The 20,934-nt window shown below is 37.5% G+C and overlaps 1 protein-coding gene across 1 annotated transcript in view; it reads left to right on the top strand.

The window, feature by feature from the left end:
* The window catches only part of slc38a9 (solute carrier family 38 member 9), a 40,058-nt gene that overhangs the window by 11,767 nt on the left and 7,357 nt on the right, over nt 1-20,934 (top strand). The window contains 13 exon segments of the mRNA XM_051938921.1: nt 4,498-4,627; nt 5,904-6,022; nt 6,121-6,184; nt 6,347-6,440; nt 8,845-9,015; nt 9,910-9,969; nt 10,099-10,308; nt 12,867-12,986; nt 14,483-14,536; nt 14,539-14,589; nt 15,907-15,953; nt 15,955-15,996; nt 15,998-16,018. Of these exon segments, the coding sequence (XP_051794881.1) occupies nt 4,498-4,627; nt 5,904-6,022; nt 6,121-6,184; nt 6,347-6,440; nt 8,845-9,015; nt 9,910-9,969; nt 10,099-10,308; nt 12,867-12,986; nt 14,483-14,536; nt 14,539-14,589; nt 15,907-15,953; nt 15,955-15,996; nt 15,998-16,018 (1,183 nt within the window).

Genomic DNA, 20,934 nt, shown 5'->3' with positions numbered 1-20,934 from the left:
AAACATCAACTGCTGTATAACTCTCCTCTGCATGCTCCAATCTGCCTCAAACTTTCCATGTGTGATCACAATCCAATCCTGATCACATCTACAGGCCAACAGACACTCTCAGTCGCAGCGCCACCTGATGAAGGGACAGTAAATGCTGTATAACTGGCCTCTACATGATCAAATCAGCCTGAAACTTTTCATGAGTGATCAGAGTCCAACCCTCATCACATCCACTGTGTGAAATACACTCTGAGTTACAGCGCCACCTGGTGGATAGACAGGAAATGCTCTATAACTGCTCTGAACATGCTACAGTCTGGCTGAAATTTTAAATGTATGATTGGACTCTGGTCCAGATGCGATTCAGAGGCCGACATACACTCTCAGTCACAGCGCCACCTGGTGGACGTGCGTGGATTCACGACCAGCGTGGATGCGAGGACCCGTCCATCGCTGCTTGCAGCTTTAATTATTATTATTATTATTATTTTTTTTTTTTTTTTTTTTCTCCCGTAAAGTAAATTGGCTTTTTGGCGGCCTTATCATACTCCAAAACGCGTGAAATTTGGCATGCACATCAGGACTGGCGAAAAATTTGATATTTTATGGGAGTTGCGCATGTGCGTGGCAAAATGGCTCTATAGCGCCACCTGCAAACTTGAAAAAGTAGTCATTAGGCCAACTGCCACAATGTTTCATGTACAGCTACAATATTTGGTGGGCATATGCAGAACATCTGGACACACCAAAAAGTCAATTACAGCCACGCCCTAAACCCAACAGGAAGTCGGCCATCTTCAATTTGCTGTAAATTTTTCAAACTTAATCGCTCCTCGGGAAATGACTTGCCTTTTTGGCGGCCTTATCATGAACCAAAACGCGTGAAATTTGGCGTGCACATCAGGACTGGCGAAAAATTTGATATTTTATGGGAGTTGCGCATCTGTGTGGAAAAATGGCTCTATAGCGCCACCTGCAAAATTGAAAAAGTGGTCATTAGGCCAACTTCCACAATGTTTTATTTACAGCTACAATATTTGGTGGGCATATGCACCACATCAGGACACACCAAAAAGTCAATCACAGCCACACCCTAAACCCAACAGGAAGTCGGCCATCTTGAATTTGCTGTACATTTGTCAAAATTTATAGCTCCTAGTGGATAAGTCTGAGAGAACTGAAATTTGGCCAGTACATTCACCAGACCTTTCTGATGAAAAGTTATCAAAAACTCAACCAGAAGCCAAAAGGTGTGGCCATGGCGGAGCCTCAAACAACTGATCCTTCGCCATGAAACAGGAATTGGTGTCTAATTCTTCTCAACATGCTCCAATCTGCCTGAAACTTTACATGTATGATGACAGTCCTGTCCTGATGTCATCCACATAGGGATATTCATTGACAGTCATAGCGCCACCTTGTGGTTTCAGGAAATAGACATCTTTTACACTTTCATGCCCTATTGTTACCCGGTTGATCATATTCACTTCAAATGCAGTGACAACAGCCTAAACACATTGATGATGCATCCCAGTGAAAATGGTGACTTGTCATCAAAGGGCGTGTCTGTGGCGGCCAAACCAATTTCGATGTTTCGCCATGAAAATTTAACGATTCATATCTCAGCTGAACAACATCCTATCTGCCTCAGACTTCACATGCTGGATACCAGGTCCAGTCTGAACACATCCACACTCATAAATTTTGAAAAAGTCATAGCGCCACCTGTTGGTAATAGTAAGTTTAAGGCCTTATATTTTCAGGTACAATGGCCCCAAACTTGGTGATATCATGCTGGAAATTGGTCAGTCGAGTCTTCACCTCTTGACAATCACACACTGTGAAGGGTGTGACATTTCATGCAACGCTGTTGCCGTAGCAACCAAATATCGCCATGAAAAACAAAGCCCTTTCTGACAGGTTAGGAATACTCCAATGCTCACAAAAATTACCACACACATCACCATTGACCCAAGGAACAACACTGTATGCATCTCGGCACTGCACATGCTATAGCGCCCCCTACAGTATTTTTAACAAACAGCCCCCCCAGCACGTTTCACCTACATCCATGAAATTTGGGAGGCTTATAGAGCACATCAGGACGCACAAAAAAGCCTCTTGGAGCCATGTCCTAAAGCCAACAGGAAGTCGGCCATCTTGGATTAATTGTGAGATTTTTGATGATTTTTCTCATTTTTGAGAGTTAATACCTCCTGGGGGATAATTCCAGGAGACCTGAAATTTTGTCAGTCCACACAGCAGGACTTGGTTTGGAAAAGTTATCAAAAGTTTAACCAGAAGCCAAATGGCGTGGCCATGGCGACCATTAGAGTTTTGATGCTTCGCCATGAAACAACAACTGCTGTATAACTCTCCTCTGCATGCTCCAATCTGCCTCAAACTTTCCATGTGTGATCACAATCCAATCCTGATCACATCTACAGGCCAACAGACACTCTCAGTTGCAGCGCCACCTGTTGGAGGGACAATAAATGCTGTATAACTGGCCTCTACATGATCAAATCAGCCTGAAACTTTTCATGAGTGATCAGAGTCCAGCCCTCATCACATCCACTGTTTGAAATACACTCTGAGTTACAGCGCCACCTGGTGGTGGATGGGCAGGAAATGCTGTATAACTAGTCTGAACATGCTCCAATCTGGCTGAAATTTTACGTGTGATTAAACTCTGGTCCAGATGTGATTCAGAGGCCGACACACACTCTCAGTCACAGTGCCACCTGGTGAACGTGCATGGATTCACCGACCAGCGTGGATGCGAGGACCCGTCCATCGCTGCTTGCAGCTTTAATTATTATTATTACTGTGCGGAGCAAATTCTAAAAGTTTGAGTGGTTTCTATCCCTCAAAGTAGCTCTAGTCCACTCCTCCAAATTCATTTCTTAACAACATCTGACTCGCATTAGCTTTTTTGAGGTCATTAATTCAAGGGTTCACATACTTTTTCCACCAGCACTGTGAGATTTTTATGGTTGTTCTCAATAGAGACATGAAAGATCAGAATTTGTTTGTGTTATTTTAGGCACATTATATTTGTCAATACCGTTGACTTAGATGAAGATCAGATCACATTTTATGACAAAACAATGCAGAAAACCATGAAATTCCAAAGGTTCACATAGTTTTTCTTGCCACTGTATGAACCAGTCCAGAGCTACATTACTGATGTCAACATTGTTTTTCAGATGACTGATTACAACATTATGGTATACTGTGTCAAATGATGGTTAAGGAGAATTAAAACAGAATACAGATCAGAGTCCCATCCAAGCAGCAAATCATAGGAGACATGGACAAGTGCAGTCTCCAGCTATATAGGGAACAAAAGCCAGATTTGATTTTTTTTTTTTTTTTTAATCTGATTGGCAGTCATAAAAGAAATCAATTGGTCTTCTTTAATAGTGGATAAACAGTGGCATGTTTGGAACAGGAAGGGGAAATTCTTGTGAAAAGACAGCAGTGTAGCTAAAATATGAGAAACCCAGCTTTTAATGAATGCATGAAATCACATCAAACTGTCTGGGATCACTGTCAAGCTAGTGATGAGTGTCTGCTATTTTGTTTATAGCTTAAAACATTAGATGTTTCAGAGAAGCTACTGTAAACGGTAAAGTAAGATTTTTGTGTTCATAATTGTACAGTTTACACATGTATTAAATACAAAAATCTATAAATTACACATAATATTGCTTTAGAATTTAGTATTTTTTGAATTTAGAATGTCTTGACAAAAACACTGAGGCTTTTTGTGCATTTTTTGCCCAAGGAGTTTGTTGATCAGCATTGTATAGGCCATTACAGTAGGTTGACCCTACTAAATGTGAATGGACCATGGTCAGCTGAGCTGACCTAGATTTTGCATAGCTTTCTTTGCTGACAGTGTTTACTCGATAATGAACAAGGTACTTGCTATGAGCTTGGCTTCTAGGAATTCGCTTGACTTACATGTGAGTTATGTGAGCAGTTATGTGTGAGTTTTGCACCACCCTAGCATCATTCCCTACTGCATTATCAGTTTCACTGAATTTTAGTTCAGTTAGGTATTTCACAGAGACCAACTATCTTTCTAGAAAATAAACCATTGAAAATACTTACCTTACAGCAAGTCACATACACATGTATATCTGTTTTAACATGTGAAATTCTTAATTTAAGACATGTACGGTATTGTTTTTGTATTTGTACTGTATACTTCATAACTATGGGTGCAGTTAACTACTTAAACCTGGAATCTCTAATTTACATTTGGTTTCCATAACCCATGGTGGCATAAATAGATCATTTATTTTGTTTGGCTAACTCTCAGGACCCCAAAAAAGAGATTCAGTTTTAAATGTTATAAAATAGAGAAATGCTGCATGTTTTTTTTTGTTTGTTTGTTTTTCCGTTTTCATGTGTTGTTTGATTAATCTAATTGATTAAAAAAAGTTTTCATAAATGGAATATACTCGAAATTGCATGATTTTTATTTTCCTGTTTTAGACCTTTCCATGTGGAGCCCAGGAATATTGTAGATGATGACCCACAGGAGAGAGTGTCTGCGGAGGCTGCCATCCTCAACAACAGAGTCCATTACTATGGCAGACTAACAGGCTCTTCTGACAGACTGTTGGTAGGTCTAGTTACAATTAGTTGTTACAGCCATGGATGCATTATCATTACTATAGTTCCTGTACAAAACAACAAACAACAGCAATATAACACCCAGACACAACATGTATTAGCCTGTGTTGCAAATGTGATAAGTTGATTACCGTATTTTGAATTGCTACATTAGGCACATTTTAGTTATGTTTGTTGTATTTTTAGTTGTTTGCAAAAGTTACATCTTTTGCAGATTTCTAAAATGATCAGCTAACAGATAAAAAAAAAGAAGCCTTTCCTCAATCACATTGTTACTTTGTATTTCATGAATTTTTGAATAGGAAAAAATTATTTTACATATTCACAAATTTAGGTCATTGATATTAGTAAATTATTGCAGAGCTCACAAATTCTCAAATTATATTGTAATACTCAACTACTGCCCAGGATCTGAAAATGAAGCTAGCTGATACGTAAAGTGCGGAAATGTTATATAAATTACCAGATTGTGTTTTTTTCCAGTCTAAGGTGTTATTAGAAATGACTGTAAGAGATAATGGTGGAAATGAAGACAAGACCAGGAAGAACAAGAATCTTTAGAAATAAAACTTCACATCTGCTGGCTGCTTGACTCCATGACTGCAAAGAAGCTGCAGGATTTTTTTAATGACACTGGGGTGATGGCTTACCATTTCATCATGCAGCATGGATACACAAATAGTGACGCAAACCTTACCTTCTGTCTGACACAAAAGGTAAAATCTAGAAAAGCTGATCTGGTTTTGGAAATACTGTCAGCAATGCACAAATACTGTGGACAGATGAGATCGATTGTGAGGATTTTTTATGTGCAATTCTATTATTTAATTAAAAAATACAGTAGCCTACAAAAACTCTCTCTTGATTAAAAAAATGATTTGATAATGTACTAATAAAGTCTGGTTAGTAAATATACTGGGAACAAGCATTTGAGAACGTAGTGCCCACATCTTTGTTAATCCACTGACCATGGACGAATATTAAACCAAAAGCTGTTTAATGTCTTTCAAATAATGCTGTATGGGGAGAGTAATGTCCTTGTTTGTCATGGTTATTTTTCATATAATCATAATCAATAATAATCATAATAATAATAATATACTTTTTTGATCCTTAATAGGAAAAGATTTTTGGGATTTTGTTTATTTTATTTTAATTAGATCTCTATCATGTCAGTGGGTGGTCTATATTATATTAGCTCATACATTGTGTGTGTGTGTGTCTGTGTCTGTGTGTCTGTGTGTGTGTGTGTGTCTGTGTTGCAGAGTCCTCCAGACCATGTCATTCCTCGGCCAGAGGAGATCTACATCTACAGTCCACTGGGGACAGCTTTTAAGGTTACAGGCAGCGACCATGCCTCTAAAAATCCCAGCATCATTACAATGTAAGCGCTGTCAGCATCTGTCAAATCGTCACTCTGAACTTCATACTTAAGTGAATGTGCTTAGCTACTTTGATCTCCTTGCTTTTCTCTCCTCACAGATTTGCTATATGGAACACAATGATGGGCACGTCAATACTTAGCATGCCTTGGGGCATTAAGCAGGTGTTTTGCTTTATTTTGTACACTTCATGATCGGTCCTCTTCTTGAGAGCCACATCTAAACTAGTCTTGTGCTGATCTCAGTTATACTTAAATTAAATGTTAAATTTGACCTATAGAACAAAAACTGAAAGTAAAGAGTAAGTGTTGACTTTATTTCTTCAGGCTGGTTTCACTCTGGGGGTCGTCATCCTCATTTTCACAGGCCTGCTGATGTTGTACTGTTGTTACATCGTCCTCAAATCACCAAAGGCAATATGTAAGTCCTGCAACATTTTGGTTAGGGATTTATGTATCTCAATGAGGGATACAAATGATCCTAACTAACAATAATCTACATTCATTATTTATTCTCTCAAACTTTACATATTAAATAAATACAATTTACATATTATGTAGTATTACTGTTTTTTCCTGAGATTTTTGTCTTTATTCTTTTATGTAATTTTTAATTTACTTTGTATTCATCTGTCTGTCTGTCTGTCAGCTTGTGCCAAAAAACATTTTTTTTGTTTGTTTTTCCAATATCACACCTGAAAAAGTTCATCTGTTTTTTTGTTTTGAAACAAAACAAATTGTATATAATTCAATGATGCAAAAAAAATGCCTCCACCCTCAAAATATGGTAATATTACAAGGTGGTAAGGTACAAATTTTTCTTGCAATGGTGTACCTTTTATTATTTGATGGAATTGGAAGCTCTGAACTTTGCTTACTAACTTAAAGTAGTAAGTTGATTTGTTGTAGGTAATTAGTACTTATTGTCTGTAGGGATGTTTACCAAGCTGTGGTGTTAAATGAGCCCCAGACCAAAATTTTTCAAAAATACTGGAAGATCGATAAGCTCCAACGCTAACAGTTCAGCTATTGGTATGATGCACTTTTGCTTTCCACATCCAAAATGGAATTGCAGACTCCAACAGATGAAAATGTTTGTTGCCATAAAAGTAACAAGTCATTTACATGTCAGAGCGGAAACAAAAAAATCTGTCGAAACTTTCAGTACATGTTCATCACATTGTCAGGAAAATTCTTTAGTGGAGTCCTGACTTCTCCAAATTAATACTCAGAGTCGTCTCTGAAGCCAAAGTAAAGTTTTACTTGTGCAAGGAATCAACATGAACAGAGCACAGTGTGAACAAGTAACTGGCAAAGGTGGAAAATAGCATAGCAGTTATACAGTCACATAAGCATTAGTTGCACATCTTGGTATGTGTTCTCTCTAGCTCGCTACAGGCGGGTGATTAGAACTGGTTTCTTATCCTGTAAAACTCCTGTGCGAGCAGCTTGTGTCCTTGTTCCTCTTTTAGCACACGTCTCACAGTATTACGATGAATAAGAACATTCAATCATCTAATACAATAATTTTCATAACGCACATACAGAGAAACACTCAGTTTGACTGATGAGCTTGTAGTTCATCCTAACCAGGTATTTTTTGTTGACTAGTAGCCCACAAACTGAGTTAACTACATTACATGAACATTGGCATACATTATGCACACATACATTTGTTTAACGGTCTGCGTTGATAAATTCGGTCAGATAAACTCTGTCTTACTTTATTTTCTCTTTCTCAGACTGAATGTTGGTTTTTGTGGTAGAACTACTTCAACTCTTTTATTCACTGAGCTTAAAATCACACAGTAAAAACACCTTCAAGCTCCTGTATTAATTTTATACTCAAAAGTGAAGAATGAAAGAGGTGCTGACATTTACTTAATCTCTACAATGTGGGACAGTTTTATGACACACAATACATAATGTTTTATTTTGAGTGCAACCTGTGATACTGTCCACAATGCTCTTATCATTTCATCGACACATTTGTGTCTATATAAATGTTTATTTAAATACAGTATGTATGAGGAAATAGAGCAATCTTTACTCTGTTCTTAATTTGTCTAGTGTTTTTCTATTAAAAAAACAAACAAAAACAACCACAAAGTACTGATACTTTGTGATTGTTTTTGTTTTGTTCACTACACTAAAAGCTAGTTATGGTCTGAAATTTGATGACAGTAACCTTGATTAGCAGTTTGGTCATAATCATGTTGTCCTACCCACCATACAAACAAGTTTCTGCTCACTCACTTATTGCTGTTTTGGCATCTTTTTGACCCTCACTGTTATCTTCTTCATTTTAATTGGCAGCTATTGTGCTTCTTATGGAGTGAAGTGAACTCCACCTCAGTCTAAATGGAAATTGTCAGCTCTCAGTCAGTGCCTGAGCCACATGTGAGCTTTTTGTTCACAAACATCACGGAGCTGCCCAAGAAACATTTAGTAGCCAAGTGTCAACCCCTGTCCTCAACACTCATAAAAAACATGTGGAATTCTTATCCTGACACTTGGTCCTTTAGTTTAGTATCTGTTATTTTATTTTAGATTGAATGTGCTGAAACACAAAATTCAATCAAAATCATAATAAGCTGTCATTATGACAGCAGGTAAGAAACAAATCCGAACTGTAACACATTGAACAGATTTAAACTGCCGCATGTAGTAAAAGGATCAGCAACAGAATTTTATCTCCTACAATGTATGTTTCTCATTGCAGTGCATTTTGGAAATCTTCTTAAAATTTTGTGATCTTATCTTTGACTTTTTTCCACCAAGAATTAGATAGTAATTGCTATACTTACTGTCTGTGTTCTGTCCAGCCTCCGTGGACACATCCAACTGGGAATTCCCTGATGTTTGTCGGCACTACTTTGGAAAGTTTGGTCAGTGGTCCAGCTTGGTTTTCTCAATGGTGTCACTTATTGGAGCCATGGTGGTCTACTGGGTCCTCATGTCCAACTTCCTCTACAACACAGGACAGTTTATCTACAGTAAGTCACAATGCTGTTGTCAGTAAAAGAAGGCAAGTATCACATACATTTGTAGTTCTGTTTGGTGGATTGTTTAAACAAAGAAAATTTAGGCAACACACATTTAAAACACTTTCCACTCTCCTCCAGCTGTGCTGTGGATAATTTCTTTGTTAAATGACCTGAAAATGTTCACCTTGGAATTTCTGTGTTTCATTTACACAATTGCCTAATGAGCATTAAATTCCAAGAGCCGTGTGTTCACCTCTAATAGCAGTTATGTTATGTCAAGTCATGTCACGTCACTCATTTACCATTACACGCCCCACACAACACTTGTTTTAAACAAATGTTAACCTAGCACTCAGCTACATGGCCAAGAATGATAATATTGTTCAACATGCACCCCATTTTAGCAGTGACTCACTTTGCTAAAGTGGAGCCATTAGGGAGGATTCAGATTCACGTTACCATAAATCATAATGCCTATCAAGGCAAGACATGATGAGAGTATCTTTGGATATTTGCACAAGAGGCATTCGATTTATTGCAGTTGGATTGGATAGCTAGTTTATGTTGTCTGGTTTACTTATGTATGTCTGTGTGTGTGTGTGTATATATATATATATATATATATATATATATATATATATATATATAATATATATATATGCTCTGCAAATCTGTATAGTGTAACTATACATCATGACTGAAGTTTTTCAGAGCTTACTAATGACATTTTCTAGTACTTTTGAAAAAAGCAACTTAATAGCATTATTGAGGTAATTGATGAAAACACCTGCTTAGAGATTATGGTCATTTTGTGTAGAGAAATGGAAGGGATTGGTGGTTGTATCTCTAAACTTGCAAGACAAGGTTTTTCTTTGAGTTGATGGCTTCTTCTCCTGTCTGTAGACCATGCTCACAATGTCAGCGTGTCAGACTCAGAATTTGGAACCAATGGCTCAGATAGAGGTAAGTCACTCGCACAGTGTAAAGAACTACATATTTCTTTATGGGCAATTAGATAGTGACTATTACTATCCAAGTAAGAAGAACAGTAATTAACTGTGAATGGTAATGCTTTGTTGGTTTGTTCACCAGTCATCTGTCCATACCCAAGCACTGACCCTGGAAGGAATGATACCATCAACATACTTTATCTCAGCAGCAGTGGAAATGATACCTCTGATGGCAGCTCTTTTGAGCACTATTGGAGTAAAACCAACACCGTCCCTTTCTACCTCATCATTCTGCTGCTTCCATTGCTCTGCTTCCACTCAGCTTCGTTCTTTGCAAGATTCACCTTTTTGGGTAAGATAGAATAAGTGCAATGTTTAGAATATGTCAGAAAGCTTAGGCTTGGCAAAAAATGTATACCATGATTTCTTTGCAACTCTGAGTGTCACAGTATAAGCATTGAAACATCAGCACCAGGTGCCTGTCATGGTCTGATGAATGAATTTTAGCTAACTTGCATTCATTGATTTTTAGCAGCTCTATATTTGCCTCTAGGTTGAATTAATGACAGAAATGCACTTCAGCTCAGAGAACAATAATATCTGACTGTAGGTACATGAGGTAACCAAATAACTGAAACAGCTAGCAAATGTTTGTAAATGCTCTTTATAGTGGGATTAGTGAAAACTCAGACTGGAGGGAAGGAGTTTGCTTCCAGAAATTGAGATTACTTTATGAACCTAAGCTAGTATCTGGAAATCACTCAGAATTTCAGTTCTCCTGCACTGATGCACTTACTGAACAGGCGTATTAAACATTTGCTAAGTAAAGAATCTCCACAAAACTTTAGACATTTAAAACACTGACTTGCAAAAAACAGCAATCATATGGTAAATATATTACATATTCCTTTCTAATTCCTCATGTCATGATTTGGACTTGTTCCTATTGTTGTGTGAAATATTAGTCATTATGTGCAAATTTCTAAAACACGGGAAAAAAAGTCATTTAAATGTGATATTCTTGTATATGCTGCACATAGTTTTGGCATGTATTAAAATCAGTCACTCAATGCTTAAACCTCTAAAACATCAGCTATATTATGAACGTATTTAGAAGTTGAAAATAATCTGTTCCTGCCTTAAAATGATTTGGATGAACTCTACACTGTTGCGTCCACTGGAATTTGTAGATCTATGAAGTCCCCTGCTTCTTTCTCCACGCAGCCTCTCCCCACTCACTGTAATAATGCACTGTGCCACACAAAGACAAGCTATATTATTGGAGTAATTCACCTCACTGAGAGAATGCCAAGAGTGTGCAAAGCAGTAATTAAAGCAAAGGGTGGCTATTTTGAAGAATCTAAAATATATAAAGCATGTTTTGACTTATTTACACTTTTTTGTTTACTACATAATTCCATATGTGCTCATTCATAGTTTTGATGCCTTCAGTGAGAATCTACAATGTAAATAGTCATGAAATAAAGAAAAAACATTACATGAGAAGGTGTGTCCAAATTTTTGGCTGGTAATCTGCATTCAGACACACAGACAAGCAAAGAGGTGCAGTTTGATTAGACAGCCTTTAACTAACCTTAAGCTTCTAATTCTTGTACAGTGCAGAAACATTTAATAAAGCATAATGCATAACATTTTATTTAGTGCATAAATCCTGTGACACTCTGTCCATAATACTCTGTCATTCCAATCACTATAGTATTAATGTCTATAAAGTGAATTTTTCAAAAGATTGCAGTTCATTTTGTTGTAAATAATTATTTGATCTATTTTACATTTCGGTGGTCAAATTATAGCTTATAGTGACTGATTCAAAACAATGCTGTTGCAATGTGCTGCTCAAGAATGTTGATATGTGCAGTGTAACAAAATATAACAATTGTAATTCTGCTTCTCATTTTTTCTGCTTAAAAAAACCTATAAAAGTCAGAGTAGTAGTACTATTAAATTCTTAACAATGCTCATCCATAATGAGAATACAACAAACTTACAAACTTCTTTTATGACCTTAACTGCGTCTACCCTTGAAGTACAGCAACACGCCACCAGACATGACCCCCAGTTAAGAGGGCCCACACATAGTCCACGATGGAGTGGAACTTGGCATCAATACCATATGACAAAACATCTAAACAGTACAAGGAGAGAATCCACACAGTAGTACTGCACTCTTTCCTGATATAATTTTTACCTTCATACTCCAGTCCTAACCTGTGCACCTTGTTTGATTAAATTAAGAAAAAATACTAATTTCTCCTAGCCTTAATTATAGAAGGTTATTTACAAATTATCAATATTTATCAGTCTTATCAACCAATATAAATGCATTTTACCATGACAGACTTTTTAGCTGTATCACCCAGTACTAAATGACATTATTTTGTAGTATGCAGGACAGATTAGCCACTATGCCGGTGGTGTGGACAAATGTACTGTTAAACATGTAGGCATGTTGTTCAGTCAAGAATGTGTGAGACAGATGCTGATATATTATCTGTGTAGACACGGTTTAGGGCTCCAGCAGTTCAGTTTATTCAGGAAATTTAAGTCCGGCAAATGCAGAATGAGTGGACTTCCCTGAATGTTACTTAATAGCGTTAACTTATCAATTGTTTTCCTCATCTTTTTTTCTGCTGTTTTTTTTTTTTTATTTTTATGTATTTCTAATACACATGCATCAATATTCTGGAACTCTGTCTGTGCCATGGTGAATTGCAGCTGTGTAATGAACACATACTTAACTCAGAGTAAACATAGTCTAATTAGTTGTTGGGTAAGTCAGCTTAGAGACGAGGCTTATCTCCAAAGTTTGTTAAAGCTATTATTCCTTCTGAATGTGTTGTTTGCTGTGTCACTCATTTAGCCGCTCTTCATTCCTTCCATCTTTTCTAGGCACCATATCAGTGATCTACCTGATTGTGCTGGTTACTTTTAAAGCTGTCCGCCTTGGTTTCCACCTAGAGTTCCACTGGTTTGACTCAACCCAGTTCTATGTTCCAGGTAAACCTTTGTGTTTCTTTTAACGGCAACTGAGATGAACTTTGTTGGCATACTCTAGTTAGTGAATGTAAACAGTAAATACATCCCATTGAAATTATCCAGTCCTTCAACATTTTGAATAAGAAAGGCTTTGATCCTTTTCTTCAAGCAAGAATTAAGATGATTGTTGTGTCATGTTCCATTTGATCTTCTTTGAAACAGTGCTTACAGATAAAGGTGATGTACCGGAACTAGGCTTGGGACTTTAGCACGTTAATTTTGATAAATTAATTAAATAAAAAATAACGTGTTAAATAAATTAACGCATTTAAGCGCACCTTTCTCAATTTTCTAATTTGTGGCACACCAGTAACACTGATGAACACTCCAGCCCAGTAGGTGACGCTAATGACCTTAAGTCTGTCTGCAGCATACGGTCTATGGTCTGCAGTGAAGAAGATACTCAGCGCACAAGGAGGTTTGGTGAACAGTGAAGGAAGAACAAATTGTGTTTGTTGAGAGGAAAGTTTTCTTGTAAAAATTCTTCTCATGTCAGCTTGGACAAAAGTGGTTGTTTGCAATTGTGCAACAAAGAGTTTTCTGATCACTGCAGCACTTCAAGCCGACAGCATCACTTCAATGCACAAAATGTTGCTGTTAGCACTAGAGCTAACATTAACTACGACAGTCCTGCTAACGGTGTAGCCATCCCATAATAGACCACTGTAGAATACACTGAAAGTGCTTGAGTTTACAAAAGTCTTAAAATATTGAATATAATTGCCTTTTGAGTTACAGTAATCTGTGAATGTAGTAGACAGATGAAAAATGCAGATAAATAGAAATGAAGCAAACATTTTTGTGGTTTAAGTTTTTACAATACCAAAGTAATAAGTTAAACTACAAAATGTCTGTCTTTTAATAACTCGTAAGTTTTTAGTTTATTAAAAAAAATTTGTTCATAAAATATATATATCTATATTCCTAATAAAAGAACTGGAAAATGACACCATTTATCAGACCCAGAAACTATGAAACGGAATGAATCTTTGAACTACTTACACTTTTGTTATGTGCTATACAGTGGGAAAAACTGAACTACGGTAAATCCGGGCCTTAAATCATCAAAATCATTTTATTCTGTGTCCCATTTTAAAATTTTACTGACTTTATATTTTTTTAATTATAAACATGTACACTGCTCAAAAAAATTAAAGGAACACTTTTTAATCTAAGTACTGCATTAAATCAGTGGGATATGTGGGATACTGATCTGGTCAAGTAAGTAACATAGGAGGTTTTTATTCAGTTTCAGCTGCTTTGGCGTTCATAAAATTAACAACAGATGCACTAGAGGGTAACAATGCTATACATATATATATGAGTGCAATGAATAAAAGTTTCTGATCATGGAAAGTAATGAACAATGTACCCAGAAGGAAGCATTACTATGGCTTAGGTTTTTTTGTTGCTGTTGTTGTTTCTTTGCAGTACCATATGTATCATTGACCTTATTTTGCTCTTTAGAGTTAGACTGCTCTTCCCTCAGCTGACTGGTGTCCTAACTCTGGCATTCTTTATTCACACTGCATTATCACCCTAATGAAGAACAACAGGCACCAAGAGAACAATGTAAGCCCTATTCACCCAAGGTCCTTACACTTTCATACACTACAAATACACTACCAGTGTAAAGCTGGACACACCTTCTCAGGCTTTTTATCCCCCGCCGGCCGTAGGCACGGAGGGGGATATTGGCGTGGGCACGTCCGTCCGTCCGTATGTCCGTACGTACGTCCACATTTCGTTTCCGGAGCATATCTCAGAAACTACTTGAGGGATTTCATTCATATTGCACCCAGGCCATCTCTATATAGCATTTGATGTGCTTTTGGGATGCATGACCTTGACCTGATTTTCAAGGTCATAGTGAGGGCACTTCAAAATATTTTTTTGGTTTCCGGTGCTTATCTCAGAAACTAGTTCAGGGATTTCACTCATTGCGCACACTAAGCCTTGTTGGTAATAGTAGATGTGCTTTTGGGGTGCATGACTTGACTTTATTTCAGGTCATTGTGAGGCACTTCAAATATTTTTTGGTTTCCGGAGCATCTCTGAGGAAACCAGTTGAAGGATTTTCCTTCCATTATTGGCACACACCACAGCCTTGTTAGTAATGCAGATGTGGCTTTTTCGGGTGCATAACCTTGAACCTTATTTTCAAGGTCATTGTGAGGCACTTCAAATATTTTTGGATTCTGTTTTCTGGAACATATATCAGAAACTACCTGAAGGATTTCATGCATATTGCACCAAACGCCACCTGTGCATAATGTAGATCTGCCTTTTTTGGTGTATGACCTTGACATGATTGTTTTCATTGTAGTGAAGATGTATCATTTTGTAGGTGTATCGTCCAGTATATATTATTATTTCTTGCACTCAGAGGCACTATATATAAGGCGGGGGATGTTTTAAGCGGAGCGTGTTTATTATTTATTGTATTATTTTCTACATTGTAGATAATACTGAAGATTACCACTTTTTTGTTTACAGCATCATGCCATATTTACTCTTTTATAGTTTTGATGTCTTCGGTATTAATCTACAATGTAGAAATAATTAAATAAAACCTTTGAATGAGAAGATGTGTCCAAACTTTTGACTTGTAGTCTTTGTGTATAACACTCATCAAATGTGGTCTTTGCAAACTTGATTCAGGTACCACTGTTCAGTTTCACGAATTGTTCTTGATATTTTCTTCATGGATCATGTGAGTCATCATTTGTGATGACAGTGCTGATATACAAATCAAATCAAGTTAATATGCACCAAATTTATTAATGACCAACCTCCTGCTTTCATTTATTCCTCATTGTTTAATGACCTCAAAGAAAAAAGCAAGTTAGTGGTATGATTTTAAGGTAAATGTGTTTTGATGTCTTTAGGTGCGGGGACCTGTCTGTGGCTTATCTTCTAGTGGGACTGACCTATCTGTATTGTGGGAGTGTTGGTTTTTGCTTCCTTCCCCTCACCCCCTCTCTTTCAAAGACTGTATCGAACCAGTAAGACTTATATTTAAACTTTTAATTCTTTTTTAAAAAAAATTTTACCTTCTCTTACGTTGTTGTATTTTTTAAAACATTATAGTAAAACAATTTACTCAAAATAAATATCAACTTCCCTTATTAATATTTCACCATTCTATTTCATCATATAATTTCCACAGCAGTGCTGTGGTACGATTTAATTATAATATTAAACCCTGTTTAACAAATATCTGATCTGAAAATGCTTCAATCTCAAATTCAGAACCCACAGAGAATATTTTTTAATGTTTTAACCTTATTTTCTGTGATCAGACACGTAATTTTGTCAAAATTTATACCTGACATGTTTCGACGGAGCCTTCCGTCTTCGCCAGAGTGTCACTAGGTGGTGTGTGACATAGTTATAATCAGCTGATGGTCACTGGTCCCCCTGCTGTCCACTCGCCGCTGGAGGATGTCGCTCCATGTGTGTGAAAGTAGGAAGGCCCCTCATCCCGGTTCATGACCGTTTCGGCCCATTTCCTGATCTCCACTGCCTCCATTATCCAACGGTGGTGTCTGTTTGCTTCTGTGTGGATGATTTTGGCCTTCTCTCAATTCATAATATGGACAAGCATCCCATATTATGAAAAAATGCGTAAACCAACACTACAGGCTATTGTTAACTGCATGTGACACCAGTATTTTCTAATTAAACATTTGACAAATATAGTCTTAAAATTATCAACATCATACCACAGCAGTGGGAAAAGTTTAATGAGCCATGTTTTTGATAATTACTATCAGTAAACTGTTAGATTAATTTAGTACTAAAAAAAAATCTTTAGAATAATTGATAAATTAGGTGTCACATTAATTTAGCAATCAGTTGCCACTTTAACTGATAAAAATATAATCAGTATTATAGGTTTAGTCCTAGGGTGCATTTTACACAGACAGATGGGGGAGAGAGACGGTGCTGGTAATGAATAGCATGGCATTATCTAATCTGAGTTTTAATGTTAACATTTTTTTAACACTATGCCATCAGTGTTGAATATGAAGTAGTTTGAATGAGCTGCTGGAAAGGTGCAGAATACTCCAGGCCAAACAGTCAGCTCGTGACCAGCCGCTGTAGCAGCATAAATATATACTGCCTGTCCAAAAGAAAGTTTCCACTTGGATTTAACTAAGCAAACAGGTAAGAGCCTTCCATTGGATAATTACTGCAGTGAGGAATATGTTTCAGCTGGCAAAAATTTATTTAACCCGAGCTGGTGCAGTGAGGAGCTTCTAATTTATTAAACCACCATGTTGGAAGATATATCCTGCAGTCGTGGAAAGGATGTTAATCTGTTTCAGAAGGATCAAATTACTGACCTACATCAGTCAAAGAAAACAACTAAGGAGATTGCTGAAACTACAAAAATATAGTTAAGAACTGCCCAATGCATTATTAAAACTTCAAGGACAGTGGTGAACCATCATCTTTGAGGAACAAATGTGGTTGAAACAAACTCTTACATGATTGTAGGAAATCAACAGTAGAACTCACAGCTATGTTTAATAGTGAAAGTAAGAGCATTTCCACACAGACAGTGCAAAGGGAGCTCAAAGAATTGGAACTAAACAGCTGTGTAGCTCTAGGAAAACCCCTGATCAGCAAGGCCATTCAGAAAAAAAGGCTTCAGTTTGATAGGTAACATAAAGATTGGACTCTGGAGCAATGAAAGAAGGTCATGTGGTCTGATGGGTGCAGATTTACCCTGTTCCAAAGTGATGGGGGCATCAGGGTAAGAAGAGAGGTGGATGAAGTGATGCACTCATCGTGGTTAGTGCCTACAAGCCTGTTGGGGTTAGGGTTATGATCTGGGGTTGATCAGGTTCAGCAATGTTATGTTCCAAAACAATGAAGTCAGCTGACTGCCTGAATATACTGAATGACCAGGTCTTTCCATCAATGGAGTTTTTCTTCCCTGAGGGCACGGTCATGTTCCAAGATGACAATGCCAGGATTCATGGGACTCACATTGTGAATGAGTGGTTCAGGGAGCATGAGACATCATTTTCACACATGAATTGGCCTTCACAGAGTCCAAACCTCAGCCCTACTGAGAATCTTTGAGATGTGCTGGAGATGACTTTGTGCAGCAGTCCGACTCTCCCATCATCAAAATAAGATCTTGGTAGAAAATGAAAGTAACTGTGGGCAGAAATAAATGCTGTGACATTGCAGAAGCTTATCAAAATGATGCTACAGTAAATGTGTGTCATTCTCAGAGCTGAAAGCAGTCCCATGAAATATTAGTGTTCAACTTTTTTTTGGATGGGCAGTGTATTTGCCTCACCTTTCATTTTAAAAAGTCTGAGCTCTGACTGATTCTCCGAGAGAGGATTTTCTTTGTTTGAACTCTTTACGTAGTAGATTTACTGTTATGTTTAGGGTTATTGTCCTGCTGCATCCCTAAACTTCTCTTGAGCTTCAGCCAGCTTTGTATGAAAAGATACATTAAAAAACTTGAGACTTCATTTTCTTCTTGAAGATGAGAGCTGTACAAGCCCAGAGGCAGCAAAACAGTTGCAAATCATGACACTCTACAGTACTTCATCTTTGGTATGATGTTTTTTTCATACCGGTATGCAGTGGATTGTTTAGTCATGTACATGTGTAAGCCTCAGCATTAAATCCACTGGCATGTGAAGTGAATAACGATTATCATCTCATTACAATGCAATGTTCTGCTGGGAAACAATATGTGGGTGTTACTTTAACACATACCTCCCACTTAAGCAACAGTACTCGTCAACAGCAGCAGTCTCCCTAAACAAGACAGTGTGCCTCACCACATGGCAAAAATTCTCCTGATCCTCAATATACACACGTGGACAAAATTGTTGGTACCCCTCAGTTAAAGAAGGAAAAACCCACAATTCTCACTGAAATTACTTGAAACTCACAAAAGTAACAATAAATAAAAATTTATTGAAAATTAAATAATCAAAAACAGCCATTACTTTTGAATTGTTGATTAACATAATTATTTAAAAAAAACAAACTAATGAAACAGGCCTGGACAAAAATGATGGTACCTCTATAAAAGATTGAAAACTATTTGACCAGAGTGACATGATTAACTCAGGTGTGTCATTTAATTGACATCACAGGTGTTTCCAAACTCATAATCAGTCAGTCTGCCTATTTAAAGGGAGACAAGTAGTCACCCTGCTGTTTGGTGAAAAGGTGTGTACCACACTGAACATGGACAACAGAAAGCGAAGGAGAGAATTGTCCCAGGACATCCGAAAAAAATTATAGACAAACATCTTAAAGGTAAAGGCTATAAGACCATCTCTAGACAGCTTGAAGTTCCTGTGACAACAGTGGCTCATATTATTCAGAAGTTCAAGACCCACGGGACAGTAGCCAACCTCCCTGGACGTGGCCGCAAGAGGAAAATTGATGACAAATTGAAGAGACGGATCGTTGGAATTGTATCCAAAGAGCCCAGAGCAACCTCCAAAGAAATTAAAGGTGAACTCTAAGGCCAAGGTACATCAGTGTCAGATCGCACCATTCGTCGTTGTTTGTGCCAAAGTGGACTTCATGGGAGACGACCAAGGAGGACACCACTGCTGAAAAAAACTCATAAAAAAGCGAGACTGGAATTTGCAAAAATGCATGTTGACAAGCCACAAAGCTTCTGGGAGAATGTCCTTTGGACAGATGAGACCAAACTGGAGCTTTTTGGTAAGGCACATCAACTCTATGTTCATAGACTCAAAAACCAAGCATACGAAGAAAAGAACACTGTCCCTACGGTGAAACATGGAGGAGGCTCAGTAATGTTTTGGGGCCGCTTTGTTGCATCTGGCACAGGGTGTCTTGAAAGTGTGCAAGGTACGATGAAATCTGAAGACTATCAAGGCATTCTGGAGAGAAATGTGCTGCCTAGTGTCAGAAAGCTTGGTCTCAGTCGCAGGTCATGGGTCTTCCAACAGGACAACGATCCAAAACACACAGCCAAAAACACCCAAGAATGGCTGAGAGAAAAGCGTTGGACTATTCTAAAGTGGCCTTCTATGAGCCCAGATCTGAATCCCATTGAACATATGTGGAAGGAGCTGAAACATGCCATTTGGAGAAGACACCCATCAAACCTGAGACAACTGGAGCTGTTTGCTCATGAGGAGTGGGCCAAAATACCTGTTGACAGCTGCAGAACGCTCATTGACAAATACAGAAATCGTTTAATTGCAGTGATTGCCTCAAAAGGTTGTGCAACAAAATATTAAGTTATGGGTACCATCATTTTTGTCCAGCCCTATTTCATTAGTTTGTTTTTTTAAATAATTATGTTAATCAACAATTCAAAAGTGATGGCTGATTTTGATTATTTAATTTTCAATAAATTTTTATTTATTGTTACTTTTGTGAGTTTCAAGTGATTTCAGTGAGAATTGTGGGTTTTTCCTTCTTTAACTGAGGGGTACCAACAATTTTGTCCACGCGTGTATGCAGGTGCCACCCTGCAACCCACAATCCACAAAGGGTCTGCTGCAATGTCCTGGTGCTTGACACCACAGACATCCTCTGAGGTCCCCTGTGTATACCCCAATGATTCAGAGCAGTTTGGCAGCAAGGGGTACCTACACAATATACGGCAGGTGGTATTAATGTTGTGTCTGAACAAATATTAGGTGCATGAGTTTACCGTTGTGACTGATGAGTATCAGGTATGATTAAGTATTCTCTAAAAAATTATAATAAACATTACTGAGCGATTCAAGTTTTTTTGTTTGTTTCTTTGGATGCACATCTGGATAAAATGATAATCTTATAACTCTTATCTGCTGATTGGTAGATATAGTAACAAGTAGTTAAGAAAAAAGGCTCAAATACTTAATATTAATTCACAATATGCTTTTACAGTATTGTTATTTACTGTGACTGC

Source organism: Acanthochromis polyacanthus, chromosome 18 (assembly GCF_021347895.1).
Source record: "Acanthochromis polyacanthus isolate Apoly-LR-REF ecotype Palm Island chromosome 18, KAUST_Apoly_ChrSc, whole genome shotgun sequence".
Lineage (NCBI taxonomy): Eukaryota > Metazoa > Chordata > Actinopteri > Pomacentridae > Acanthochromis > Acanthochromis polyacanthus.
The sequence above is the reverse complement of the archived record's forward strand: the minus strand, read 5'-3'. Positions and strand labels throughout refer to the sequence as shown.